We start from the raw sequence: 14,304 nt of genomic DNA on the forward strand, positions 1-14,304 counted from the left end.
GGTGTGGCAAGGGCAGCTGCAGCTCAGTGTGCCCACCTGACAATCCAAGGTCACAGGGATCCTGCTCGTCCAGGTCTTTATCTAGAGACGCGATGTTGACGTCACTGAGACGCAGGTCTAAGGCAGAACCTGTGAGACCAGACCACGTCACTCACAGAACCTTTGGGCCAATGCAGGGATTCACCCTGCCCGGCCTGGAGCAAGACCCAGAGCCCAAGGGCTGCTGGGGGCTGGGCACCAGTGGCCAGCAGGGCTCATGCTCTCCTCCAGAGCCCAGGCCCTCAGGATGAGGACGCTCCAGCCCCCATACCCAGCTCCTGCCCTCCCGATCCTGCCTCAAATCAGACCAAGTAAAGATTCAACTCTGAGAGGATCTCCAGGAGGGGGAACTTGAGGCTGATGGCTGCGCGGTGGCCAGGACCCTACACGGGACTGTGGCAGACCCATGTCCTAGGGGCAGAAGCTGCCCTTGCCACCAACCCAGCGGGCAGGGGCAAGGTTGTTAGCTGTCCTCCTCTGATGCTCTGAGGCCTGCCTGTTAATGGAACAGAGGCACCAACACTAGCAGGGTGCCTGGCCCTCTCCTGCAGGACGGAGTGCCCTGATGCAGGACCGCTGTCCCCAGAAACAGCCTGCCCTATGTCAGGGCTCAGCCCCTCCCTTCCTGCCTCCAGGGTCCAGCGGCTGCCTCAGTGGCTGGATCAGGTCACTGGCTGGGGGACCACATCTGACTCCCAAGACTGCAGCACATGCATCACGAGTGGGTGCATCTGAAGGACTGGCCCTGGGGTCTGACAGCCTTTGCTGCCACCAGAGGGGGCCGCCAGGACACGCCCACAGAGCAGCATCACTGTCCCAGCAGTCACAGCCAAGTCCGCAGAAGAGCTCTGCAGGGAACAGGGCACACAGTGGTCTCGTGGGCACCTTCCTCCTGGCTTATTCTGGAGTCCTATGGGGCCTCAGCTGTGTGGCCCAACCTGTACCCCTGTTGGCTGCAGGACCCCTCAGTCCCCACTAACACTGAATCCCACTCTGTGCAGCCACAAGCCACCCCTAACTGCCTGCCCTGAAGGGCCTCCAACCCTCCTCTCCACAGTGAGGTGACAACCTGGGGACCCTCATCACACCTGCCTGTAGGCACCACCAGGGCAACACACAGCTCGTGAAATCATCACCTCAGCCCACCCCTCCAGTGGCCTGGTGCAGGTGTCATCAAGTCCCCTGGGTGTGTCCAACAGTGACATCACACGTTATACCCAGAGTAAACAGTGCCTGGTAGAGGACAAGAGGCGGCTACCAACCAACCACAACCCCAGGTCCCAAATGGGCCTGGATCCAACACAGAGCTGGATGAGCCCAAGGGTGGCCAGGATTCCTGGGGAGGCGTGTCCATCCAGAAGGGCCAGCAGATGCCTATTCTATGCACAGGGTCATCCCAAGAACCATGGGGGAGGTGAGCCCAAAGCAAGGCTGGGAATAACTAAAATGCAGGGACAGAATACCCACAGCATAAGAGATGCCATCCCCACCACCAGCAGGTGCTGCTGGAGTCCCAGCTGCACCCAAGACTGGGCATGGGCTCGGGGCAGGGAGACTTGGGGGCTATCCCTGAGGCAGCTCACTGTCCCCTGTCATGCTGGTATCCACTTCTCATCCCTCGGTACAGTGGGCACAGGTCAGCCCCAGAGCACCCCTCACTTGATGCCTGGCACCCAGGAGCCCCACAAAGAGGTGGCCAAACGCTGCCAAGTCCAAGCAGCACACAGACCTTATGCCTCGACACTCGCCTATGGCTGCATGAGGCCTGTGGTGGACCCAGCATGGCCAGAAGTTCCCTCCTGTATTTGTGAACCTGTCCCTACATCCATAAGCAGAGCACAGGGCTTGGCTCACATGCAGCCGTGCTGCAAGAAACTGTTCCCTTGGATTCTGCTTTGAGAACTGTCAGGGCACCAAGGCAAAGCTCAGTCACCTGGGTGAAAACTGTCCTCACCGCCCTACCACAATGCCAATGAGCCAGAACTATGGTGATCAGGGACCTCATCCCTCAGGGAGGCCTTGTGAGTGGAGGCAGAGGCTGGCCTGCAGCCAAGGCCCGGCCACTCCCATGGGAAGGCCACTGGCAGGACAGGTCCAGGACTTCGAATGTCTCATCCAGAGATGGAGGGGCAAGATGCAGGAGGGGCAATGCGGCCCGGGCTTCCACCTTGCTGCCCTGAGGGCCACAGCAAAAGACAGGCATGTTGAGACAGCCTGCCTGCAGAGGCTACAGTAGAGACCCAGTGCAGAGGCCAGAGTAGGGCATGGAGGGCACTGGCCAGGGGCAGCTCCAGGGCACCACACATCTCCCTGATCAACAGGTCTGTTGCCTCCTGGATGTTTCCCTATGGTGGACACACTTCTGAGCTGTGTTTCTGGGTCCTTCTGCTCTACAGGGAAAAAGGGCTATTGGTGTCCGGGCCTCAGGTGAGCAGAGGGCCACATACAGGGCTCCCAGCCACAGGAACATGACCTCCCACAGTCCAGAGGCTGCCAGTCCAAAGTCAAGATGTGGGCAAAGTCTGGGGGTAGGGCTCCTCCTACTTTTCAGCTCCTGAGGGCTCAGGTAGTCCTGGGCTTATGGCCCCAGAGCTTCAGTCTCTGCTCCATCCCCAGCCTCTCCTGAATGTCTGCACCCACATATCCTCTAAGGATGCTAGTGACCATGTCAGGGTCCCCTCTAGTTCCTTTTCTTGAACTCTGACATCTGCAAAACCCCATTTCTAAATTATGCCACACTCACAGGCACTGGGGCTTAGGACTGGCCATGTCTTTTTGGGGGTCACAACCCAACCTTTACTTGGTGACACTGCTCAACTATGTTCTCCTTCACAGACCCCAGCCCAAGTGTCCCAACGCTCCCTCCACCCACGGATCTCCCTCTGTCCCATGCTGTGAGCTCACACCAGGACCAGCTGAACCCCACAGACCCTTCTGTGCTTCCTCGACCAGGCCACCCCAGTCTTCCCTGAGCCTCTCTGTTCATTTCTGCCCCCCAACTGCTCCCCGCCCTGCAGCCATGTGCAGTGGCCCCTTTACACTGCTACCAGGGCCTAATCCTCCTGCCCACCTCTGGCAAGAGCAACCCCCTCTGCAGAGCTTCCTCACCCCCAGGGCCCACCTCCACATTTGCACCCTCTCCTGCAGCCTGGTCCACACCCAACACAGTGGCTTCTCTAGCCCTAACCCCCAACGCCCTGGACAGTCCCCAGCATGGGTGGGGGCTCCTACCAGGTAAGGCCTGGGGGCTCTGCAGCACCACTGCCGTGACTCCTCAGGGGTCTCCAGAGAGCGGGTGCACTGCAGGTCCTAAGGGCTATACCAGCCCAGCCCTGTGGGAATCCTGAGGCACTCCTCCCTCCACCCAAACCAGCCAGGCCAGACTTCACATGGCCGGCTCTGCAGCTGCCCCAAGCCTGCAACCCACAGGGTGACTTGACTTGTTTTTGGTACTGGGGACCAAACCCTGGAGCACTTTACCACTGAACTACATTCCATCCCTTCTTACTTCAAGACAAGGTCTTTCCCAGGCTGGCCTCAAACTTGGGATCCCTCTAGATCAGTCTCCTAAGTGGGATCACAGGCGTGCATGACCACGCCCAGCTCTGGGATGACCTTTCTGTGGTGAAACCCATCACATCCCAGAGTCCCAATTTTCTAGAAAGAACAGAGCCTGAGCCTAAGCCCCTTAGTGTGCTGGTCCAGGCATTCCATGGCCCCTCCCTTGATTTTCCACCCTGCTCCCTGTTGAGGGCAGCACCAAACTCAGCTTTACTTAGGAAGAACAACCCCCTAGTCCAAGATCTGCTCAGCATCCAAAACTGCATGGGATGCCCTTGCTTCCATTTCTGCATGCAGCCCACAACAGCACTGGCTGGAGTGGGCAGGCCGAGGACAAGTGCCCGATCCTTCACAGAGCACACCTGCCTGCCCCCACCTCTCATACACCAGATGCTGGTAGCCTGGTGGTAGCTTCTGCACCTGAAATCCTGGGATGAGGTGAAGGAGGTCCTGTTGCCCACCCCCATGCTTTACACACCCCACCCCACCCCCACAGAACTCCAGAAACTTTGATGAACTAAGGCACAAAGGAATGGATGGGGGCTTTCTTCCCCATGAATGATTGAATTGGTCAGGCCCCTCCATGACTCAGCAGGAGGGTGCTGGGCCCCTAGGGAGAGGCGGCACAGCTCTCAGCAGGTAACAGCAGAGCCAAACTGGGACAGCCCTCAGCTGCAGTCTAGCTTAGGGAAGGGTCACCAGCGGACGGAACCCGGGGGGCCTGTTCAATCCGTGGCCTCCACTGCTCCTTGGAAACTGCTCAGAGCAGCTTGGAGGACACTACTTGGCTAGAGTCCTCAGCAGTCCCACTCCTGCCTTGCCTCTGCTCCCAAGGTCAGACCCACATGGAACATTCTTAAGGACCCACTTTTAAAGACACTGGAACTCCAGGTGAACCTGATGGCAGAAGCCCTGTGAAGCCTGTGGGAGCCACCTGACCCAGAACCAACCTGCTAAACCGCCAGAAGCCGCCTGGGTGCAAGGAGAAGTCAGCAGAAAGCTGCTGAGTAATGGCTCTGGCACCGGCTGTTCCAGAGATGACACAGCATTCACAAGGCACTGCGGGGCCCCCAGGGGCAGGGACAACAAGGACGAGCCACTTAGACCACACAGTGCTAAAGGCAGAAGGGGGAACCTCCGAAGCTCCAGGTTGCTCCCAGCACTATCCTGGTTAAGCGCAGGCGGCAGGCATTTCCGACTAGGGGATGAAGGAGCCCCAGGCAAGCGCTCACCTGCAGCTGAGCTGCAGTGCAGAGCAACGTGCAGCAGGTCAGGCATGCCTGGGAGAAGGGGTGCAGGCTGGTCCCGAGAGGGCGGTAGGGCCCCGGGGGCGAGGCCCCTACAGAAGCATCCCAGCAGAGACAGGCTTCCGAAGTGGAGACACGTGTGTGTGCCTCGTCGCGCAGCCCCAGGAAAACCTGGCCCTGACCTCGCGGCTCACTCCTGGTCCAGGAACGTGGACCCTACGAGGCGCACCAGGGTGGGGATGCGCACCTGAGAGATACGCCCGTGGAGAAGGGGACGCACCTGGGAAGGAAAGCGCGTCCCGGGAGGAGGAATCGCGCGGGGGGGATGGTGGCCGGGGAGAGGGACGGGCACGCGGTGGCGAAGGGGGGGGACGCGCACCTGGGGAGACGAGGAGCAGCAGCCTGACGGTGCGGAGACGACGGGCACCCGAGGTCCGCCGCCGATGCTGACTCACCGTCCGCGGTCGCCCCGCGCCGCCGCCGCCGCCGCCGCCCATTCAAACCCGGCCCGCGCCCCGCCCCGCGCCCACGTGACGGCCCCGCCCCCACGGCGACCCCGCGCCCACGTGACGGCCCGCCCCCGCTCGCTCCGCAGCACCTGGCGAGCAGGTGCGCGTGAACGGGCGCCCGAGCAGGGCGCTCGCTCGCCGGGCGCGCCCCGTTCTGCGGAGGCCACGGCGGCCTGGGAGCCCAGCGCCTGCCCCGGGGTACACCTGGCCCACGCGAACCCCACGGGCCGCCCGCCCTTGCTCCTCACTCCCGGTGCACTGCCTGCGCTCCGCGGTTCTGATCCGAGGCCTATTCTTGCGGAGAGTGAAATCTACCCGGCGGCAGGGCCAGCGCCAGACCCCAAACAGGCCATCTGGAAGCAGCAGTCACTCCATAGCTCCTCGCTCCTTTCACCTTTCCTTAACGCGCCACGTGCTTTGAATTAAAACGCCACGGGAAAAAGCCATCCAGCCCACGCTCTTGGTCCCCAAACCCTTCCTGTGACCGGTACCACAGAGCACAGGAAGGGTCTCAGGCAGCAGGGCTGCGAGTTTTGGGCAGGGGGAGCCCTGGGCCCCGGGAAGTGGGTCCTCGGCAGCCTCTCCTGGGCCAAGACAGCTGAGGATTGGCTACCTTCCAAGACTAGCTCTTGTCAAGATGCAGCAGCACTGAGACCTGGGGTGGTGGTCATAGGAACAGTGGAGGAGGCACTGGGGAGTAAAAGCTCACTGTAGAGCAAGCACCAAAACGGCGCCAGAGTCAAGATGGGCCTTGAGGAAACACTATCTGCCTCCTTACCTGTGGGTGGTGATTCAGAGACCCTGTGCCAACCTGAGGCCACTACAGGGGTGACGAGGTGGAGCAGACCGAGGCTGAACCCAATGACCAGAAACACACCTGCCAATCCAAAGTGCTCAGTAGGGCCACCTCTCTGCCCCTTGAAAGTACATGGACCCTGGTGCCATTTTTTTACTCAGGTGATCAGCCTCATATGTGGCCTCCATCATCTGGGAGGGAGGATTTAATTTTCCCAAATATTTGCTGTTTTGGTCAAATTTTACCATTACTCCTTTTACACTGGGGATCATAGACTTTATTTTTAAAATGGAATTTGTGCTTATCTATTTTAAAAATCCCTGAAACATGCCACTTATGCCAATAGGTTTTTGGCTCATTTTTAAGTGGGGGAAAAGAACCCCCACATGCATGTGCCCCGCATCCTCTTCTAGACAAAGAAATCTAATTTTCTTGACCTGACTGCCCACACTGAACAGCCCACTGTCTCAGGAGTCTCAGGAGTGTGAAGCAGGAACACTCAACGCAGACTGCTCCTCTTGAACTACTTGGCTCCCACGACGGGGAAAGGCTGTGTCAGGAGCCAGAGCCTCCTGGGACCTCAGCCTGTGTTGTGTTCTGTCATCTTGCAGATTTTGACCTCCTGCCTCATGGCTGACCTCCCAACTTCTGATGGGGACATGTAGAGTGAGGGTGCAGCTCAGGGAAGCCCCGGGTCATGCACCATGGCAACTCCATATGAACCATGATGTGAACTTCTTCATGGTTCAAGAGCAACATGTTTGACCCCAAGATGGGGGTCAAAAGTAAACACAGGTGGGTTTGCTTCTGCTCAGAAGAAAACACTCGGCTGCCACCAGAGGTAACACGGCTCTAAGGAATGCCCGCTGACTGGAGCTTACTGTTGCATGGAGGGCCCAGGAATACAGGGTTCCACACCCTTGGTCTGACCAGCAGGGGCAGAAGCCATTCCTGGCCTTGGAGCTATGCAATCCACAGGGCACTGGGCCAGCCTGCTGGGGCCCTCACAGAAGGCAACATTGTGGCAGGCCCTCCCGGAACCACTCCAGAGCATCCCACCTGCTGAGGATGCTGGGCCTGGGAGCCTCTGCCCCCTGCCCAGACTCAGCAGCAGGGACCGCTGCCTGTGGCTTCATGGGGCTGGGATGAGTCCTGAATTCCAGAAGGTTCTCCAGCAGATGAAGCAAACCCACAACAGAGTCCACATAGGATTACCAGGGTTGCTGGGATGATGTGCTGGCCACAGGACGTCCTGGTGACATGGAAAAGGGACCCTTGGAAGGGTCAGACCCTACCCCAAGTGAATGCAGGGTGGCAAGGCCCGGCCTCTGTGAGGCAGTGCAGATTCCAAGAAACGGAGGTGCCCAGCAGAGCTGCGTGGGCCCCAGGACGGGGGGCTTAGCAGGACACTTGCCAGCAGGCTTCCCCTGTGGGCACCATGGAAGACAGGATCGTCTCCACCGTGCCTCTGGGGTCCACGGTCTGTGACCCGAGTGGCAGTTGGAAGGTTCCCTCTTGGCTGCCATGGGGGCATCATCTCTGATCTTCCCACCAAATGGAGCCACAGCGGGGCTGGTGTTTACGGGGGTGGTAACTGAAAGGCTTCGGCCATAGTGACTGCTGTCCCTCTGGGTAAGACACATCTCAGAGCAGGCCACCTGGCCAGCCTGTGCATCCATGTGGGACCTCAACACAGGCAAACAACTGGTCCAGCTCTGCTTCCCCAGCGGGTCTGTGCTGGCCCATGCTCAAGGGTTGGTGTCCTCCCAGTGCCAAGCCCTCCTCCCTCCCTGAGCCTGATAGGAAAGGAGGTTCTGGCAAGTTCCAGATCCCCCACCATAGCTTGGGCTGGGCCTGCGCCAGAGCCAACCAGGGACAGAGGACTCAGATCACCACAATCACCATCCTTCCCTCTGTCCCTCACTGTTGGGACAAAGACACAGGCTGGGGCCAGTTGGGCACTGGACATCATGGGAAGCAGGGACTCAGAGCATCCCAGTGTCACTCTCCATGGATGCACCACGGTCCATTCAATCAGCCCTGGCCCCGACCCTGGGCAACGGCTCACCCTCTGGCTCTGCGCCCCGTGCCCAGGCTCTGGGTCGGGCCTCTGACATTCACCCGTTCACTTCCACCACATCAGCCGTCAGTCCCCAGAACCCAGTGCTTCAGTTGGCCATGACCTCCCCCAAGCTGGGGCTGAGGCGCTGGGAGCTTGTGCGCTGGCTGCAGACCTTGTCCTGGCTCCACTCCCTACTGCTGGCACTGCCCGCCTCAGCTGCCCTCCTAGCCACACGCCAGTGCTCATTTCTCTGCAGTCTGCAGCAGCCCAGGGCTGGAAGGCACCATCTGCTCTGGCCCTTTGGTGGCCGCTGGGGCTGAGGCGATGGGCTCCTCCCACACCCACAGCACCTCAGCCTCAGGGAGCCGGGGGCCCAGAGCTGGGGACTGAGCACACGCGGCCTCTACAGAGAGGCTCCGTGGCCTGTGGACAAGGTGCTGGGCGAGGGGCCTGGAGAGAAGAGCGAAGGTCTGCACTTACCTAGGACCGCTTCCACGGTGCTGCCAGCGGGGTCCGGCGGGAGGGCGCGGGCAGGGAGGGCGGGCACAGCGGTGGGGGAAGAGCTACCTGAGCCAGCGCTGGACGCCAGGCTGGACGCCACACTGGAGCTTACGCTGGGGGCCAGCGGGTGAACCACTGCAAACACAGCGAGGTGGTTCTGTTCAAAAACACACAAACAACATGAGCAGGAGCCGCACATGACATCAGACAGCCGCGGTGCACTCCTCTTGCCAGAGTGAGAAGTGAGGAGTGGGCTCTTCCAGCTGTGCACTGTGTACCCCAGTGTGCCCCGCGGGCAGCAAACACACCCAGAGCATGTCTGCTGACTCCTCTGCAGGAAATGATGCTTAGAAGCCTGCAGGTGGACCTCCCTCCAGCAGGTGCAGAAGCAGTGGAGGCCAGGCTGGGGGGCCGCCCCTCCCCACTCTCATGGCCTGGACCTACATGCATGCAGGACAATGCCTCAGAATATGACTAGAGAGCCATGTGCACCATCCTGTGACCTCTTCCCCTGAGAAAGGGAGACCCAGACAAGCCACAGCCATTAGATGGGTAGAAGGTAAAAAGCACACCACCAGGCACCTGGCCACACGGAGAACACTCCACATAAGACAAGATGCCATGATGAGGACCAAGCAGAGTGCAAGGCTGTGGAAGGCTGTGTCCACCACAGTGGCCACAGACCCTGGCCACGTCAGGGCCAGTCACACTGACCCTCTGCAGTTAGAACCCAATGCAGCCTGGACTTTGCTTCAAAATAGCAGGAAAAGTTACCAGGTGGTGGTGCAACAGCTCAGATCACAGGGGGTTTTATTAGCTAAGAAAAGCCTGCTAGGTGCAGTGGCCAGCTGTAATCCCAGTGACTTGGGAAGCTGAGGCAGGAGAATCACAAGTTCAAGGCCAGCCTCAGCAACTTAGCAGGACCTGGTCTCGAAATTACAAAATAACAATAATCATAAAGGGCTGGGGATTGGCTTCGGGGTTATGCACAACTGGGTTCAATCCCTCGTTATGTAAGAAAGAGAGAAAAGTAAAAGAAAAACCACAAAGGCTGGGGGTAGCTGTGCGGTAGAACACTTGCCCCACTTGAGGGACCCAAGAGGCCCATGTTGCTGAGCCTGCTGGGAGCAGGGAAGCACCTGCTGACTCCAAGCCCTGCGAGATGCCAGGAGACCGCCCCACCCACAAGAACACCCACACCTGTCCTCTTCCCAAAGCAGCAGTGTCAAGGGCAGGGTCCCCTCAACGGGACTCAATAGCAGGCTGGGGCCAGGGAGTAGCTGCCAACGGATCCCTCCTCCTCACATCAGCTTTATCTGTTTTTTTTTTTTTTTTTTTTTTTTTTTGTGGTGCAATACACACAGTGCGAGATCTGCCACCCTGACTGTTTCACACGCACCCTGTGTTGGTGTCACTGCACTGCTGAGCACCCTGCACACCCCCGCCCAGCTGCAGCTCGCCCCCGAAACCCTGACTGGGGTTCCCATCGCCCGCCTCCCCTCTTCTTCCTGCCCCCAGGGCACAGCTGCCTGCAGACCTCAGGTTCCAAGGCTGACTTATTTCACACAGCATGATGTCCGAGACTGAGGTGTCCACCCAAATTTCCTGTGGACAACCCCAAGGCAACTACTAGCCTGTGAAGAGTAGCTAGGTGAGATGAGGATATGGGGCGCCCCTGCACAACTGTCCTGATGAGAGAGGCAGGGCCTCAGGATGCACACACAATGGAGACGGGATCTTGGACTTCAGAGCAGTAAGGAAATAAACGTTGTCATCTAAAGCAACCTGTGTGTTGTATTTTGTTATGACAGGCCAAGCTAATTCCGTCTCTCAACTTCATCCATATTTCCTTCCTTTTGAAGGCTGAGTAATATTCCACTGTAAGGACAGACCACATTTTACTCATCCACCAGCAGGTGCTGGAGTCATCTCCACATCTTGGTCCATGTGGACAGTGCTGCTGTGGACGTGGGTGTGGATTCCATGCCAGCCCTGCTCTCGCTCTTCTGGGTGCATGCTCATGGGGAACTGCAGCTCGTGCATCTCCACCTTTAATATCTGAGGACCCTGTGCCATTTCCCAGTGGCTGCACCATTGCACACCCCCAGTCCCCCTGAGTCCCTGAACCCACGAGGCTGAGCACCTTGCCACATGCTTCCAGGCCAGTGTCTTTCCTGGGGAAACATCTGCTCAGGTCCTTGGCTGACATGTTACTCAGGCTGTTGTTTCTGTTGCTGTGAAGCTGCTTCCTGTGGCCCTCATCCAGTCCACACCTGGGGATGTGCCCTGCCCCTGGGGTTGCTTTCTGGTGGACAGTCCTTTTGTGCACAAAAGCTCTTCCACTCTGATGACACCTACACCACTCTGTGCTCACTGGTGCTTCTGGGGTCACATCTGAGGAGCCACTCTTAACTCCAGGGTTGGAAGCTTCTCCATTCACTTCTGGGTCCTGTTGGGCTGCAGAGCAGCAATGCCCACCGGGGCTGAGCTGGACGGTGACTTGAGGTGCCTCTCTGAAGAGCCTGCATGTTAGCTAGGAAATGAGTCTGTGAGGGTCGCAAGCCTGACGAGTGTGCTGCCTCCCAGGGCTGCGGAGACGGCGTGCAGGCTCAGCCCCCACCACAGAGGTGCAGACCCCACAGCCTCTGGGATACGAATCTGAGTCTCCAAGTGGGTCCTGGCACATCACTGGCAGTATCTCAGAAGCCTGCATGGAATGTCAGCAGAGGCCCTGTGGACACAACTGCTGGGTGGTCACACCTCGACTCCACAGTGACACCAGGTCATTGTGCTCTGTGCATCCTGCATGCCAGCATGGCCACAGTACAGGCCCATGGACAAGGGGTTTTTGAGGCTGCAGGTGGCAGTGCCCAGGCAAGGAGGTATCAGGAAGGGGGATGGCAACTGGGGAGTGGGCTGGACAAAGAGCTCCCCTGAGCCCTACCCAAACAGATGGCTGAGGCCCCAGAAACTGATGGGGGCAAGGACATCAGGACCTGCATGAAACACAGAGGAGACAGGGGTCACAGGGAGGAAAACGCCTTCCTAGCCGTGGCAGGGCCGGTGTGGACAGGCGTCCAGGGAGCCACAGTCCACGCTGTCCACCTGAGAGTCTCAGAGGCTGACCTAGGGACCATTGACACTCTAGCCTTTCTGTGACCAGAGGCCCCACAACAGCTTGGAGACTGCCATGCTGGCCTGAGGTCCCTGGAGGAGCCCCCTCCTGCTCTGGCAGCTCCGGGCAGGTACAGAGTGGGACTCTGGGTGCAGGTGAGAGATGGCACAGGGGCACCCATGCCACATAGCTGTCCAGGCCAGGCCGCTGGGCCCGAACAAGCAGGAAGAGCCACTGGGCCCTGCCCACTTCCAACGACACAGCCCAGAGAGCAGCAGCTGGACCCAGAGCAGTGACCTTGAGGGTCTTCCTGCCCAAGCCTGGGGCTGGTGTGAGAGTTGCCCCCAGCCCGGCTCCCCCAGGACCTAAGATAGAGGAGTGTGGGCTTGTTGACTGCATTTACTGGCAACATTTCACATTTCAGATTCTTAATGCCACCTTGATTTTACTCTGCTTTTTAAAAAAATCACAATATAATTAAGTCGTATTTTACTTTCAACTGTCCTGCTGATTTTTTAAAATGTGGTTCAGAGCTTCCCTTTAGCTAGTAAGTAATGAAACACATGAGACCTCAGAGATCCAACACTGTGTGCTGAGCTCCAGACGCCGCTATGAAGCAAATTCCCAGAAAGGCCCCAAGTCACGGCGAAGTCACAGGGAATTTTGTTTCCCCAGCGCACATATAGTTATATTTATGCTGTACTGGAGTCCACTGAATATATGATGGACATATAAAAAACACCATGGTTGGGGGCTGTGGCTGTGGCTCAGTGGTAGAGTGCTCACCTGGCATGCTGAAGCCCTGGGTTCAAACCTCAGCACCACATAAAAATAAATAAATTAAATAAAGGTATTCTGTCCATCTATAACTAAAACATATACATTAAAAAAAAAACACTATAGCCGGGCACAGTGGCACATGCCTGTCATCCCAGCAACTTGGGAGGCTGAGGCTGGAGAATTGTGAGTTCAAGGCTAGCCTCAGCAATTTATTGAGATACTGTCTCAGAGTAAGAAATAAAAAGGGCTGGGGATGTGGTTCCTGGTTAAGTACCCTAGGTTCAACCCTAAGAGCAAAAACAAACAAACAAAAAAAACCAACCAACAAATGAATCAAGGTATTTACTTTCATTCAAAAAAATATCCAAAGAGGAAAAAGGAATAGAAAGGTGGGGGGTGAATCTCCTATGAAAATCAAAGGGATATCAGCAGAGGAAAGGGACCAAGAGGTGGAGGGAGGAGGGAGGGTGGGTGCTGGGGAGTGGTACTGCCAAACTGTTACATTGTGTCCCATGTGCATGAAGGAACATGCAACAACAAATCCCAGCAGTATACACAGAACTTGTGGAACAAGGCCGGAGGGGTCAGGGGGCGCAGAGACCCATGCCTGCCAGCCAGGTCCTCCAGGCCGAGGCAGAGGATCATGAGTCCCAGGCCAGCCTGATTTAGCAAGACGTCTCAAAATAAAAGTGCTGGGATGTGGCTCAGTGCTAAAGCACCCAACTTCAACTCTCAGTATCCCCAAGAAAAAGAAAAATACCTGATGGCTAAAAAATGCTCGCGGTCCATCTGAGCTGTGGGAAGAGGGTGCCGGCCAGCCACTGCACAGGGGTGCAGGCAGCGGGCCAGCGTGCACCTCCCACGGCTGCTCCAGAGGGCATCAGGGCCGAGGAGGAACACATGCCTCGCTGAGGACCAAGCCAAGGCACACAGGCAGGAAAGGGAGCGGCCACCAGCTGCCCTGGGCCACGAAGAACTCGGAGGCCAGGCTACCCTAGAACCCCTCACAGTGCCCACTGCCATCTCACAGTAAAGGAGACCACGTCCCTGAGTCCTCAGGAGGTGGTGTCAGGAAACGTCCCTTCAGCACAAGCAACTGGGTCTGAACCAACGTCAGCTGTGCAGGAGAGGCCTGGGGCTGAGGACACCAAGGCCCACCACAGCCTCCCGAGGAGGGCGAGAGGAACTTCAGGGGACACACTGACAGGTGCCCCAGGCGGAAAAGTCCCTAGGAGGGGCCTAGGTCTGCTCCCAGGGACCAAGCCAGGCCTGTGAGGGCAGAGCGAGGCTGAATGGCGAACCCCAGCTCCATACTCAGGAGTCCTAGCTCCCAGGAATCTGGACGTGACCTGCTAACAGGGTCATTATTAGAGTAAGGTGAAGCCATATGGGGGGCCCTAATCCTCATGTATTGGGGTTCTAATGAGAGAGGATCAGGACATAGGCACACACAGAGGGTCAAGTGCGCGAGGACATGGACAGTGTCCCCAAGCCCAGGAGGAGGGCTCAGCAGGAAGCAGCCAGCCCGTGCCTTGCCCTGGGACTCAAGCCTCCAGCCTCCAGCCTCCAGGACTGAGAGTCCTAAGGTTCTGTAGCATGGGCTGCCCCATCTGTGGTGCTCCGTCACTTTGTCACATGCTGCAGCTGACTGACACCAAGGGGCTCTGATGGCACCTGATTCCCCCAACAGAAAA

General features: G+C 58.0%; 1 protein-coding gene across 6 annotated transcripts in view; it reads right to left on the reverse strand.

Annotated features, from left to right (window-relative positions):
• Unkl (unk like zinc finger) overlaps positions 1–14,304 on the reverse strand; it is a 38,938-nt gene that overhangs the window by 5,092 nt on the left and 19,542 nt on the right. For 5 of the 6 annotated variants that reach the window (XM_046441855.2, XM_046441836.2, XM_046441844.2 and 2 more), the window contains 2 exons: positions 8,695–8,872; positions 37–129 (listed from right to left, as the gene is read on the reverse strand). In XM_046441855.2, the coding sequence (XP_046297811.2) occupies positions 37–129; positions 8,695–8,872 (271 nt within the window). Of the gene's footprint in view, positions 1–36; positions 130–5,226; positions 5,349–8,694; positions 8,873–14,304 lie in introns of those variants that run through there. The other variant, XM_046441871.1, reaches the window with a different exon arrangement.

Source organism: Marmota monax, unplaced genomic scaffold (assembly GCF_021218885.2).
Source record: "Marmota monax isolate L192 unplaced genomic scaffold, Marmota_monax_Labrador192_F-V1.1 WCK01_AAM20220418_F8-fsc00035, whole genome shotgun sequence".
Taxonomy (NCBI): domain Eukaryota; kingdom Metazoa; phylum Chordata; class Mammalia; order Rodentia; family Sciuridae; genus Marmota; species Marmota monax.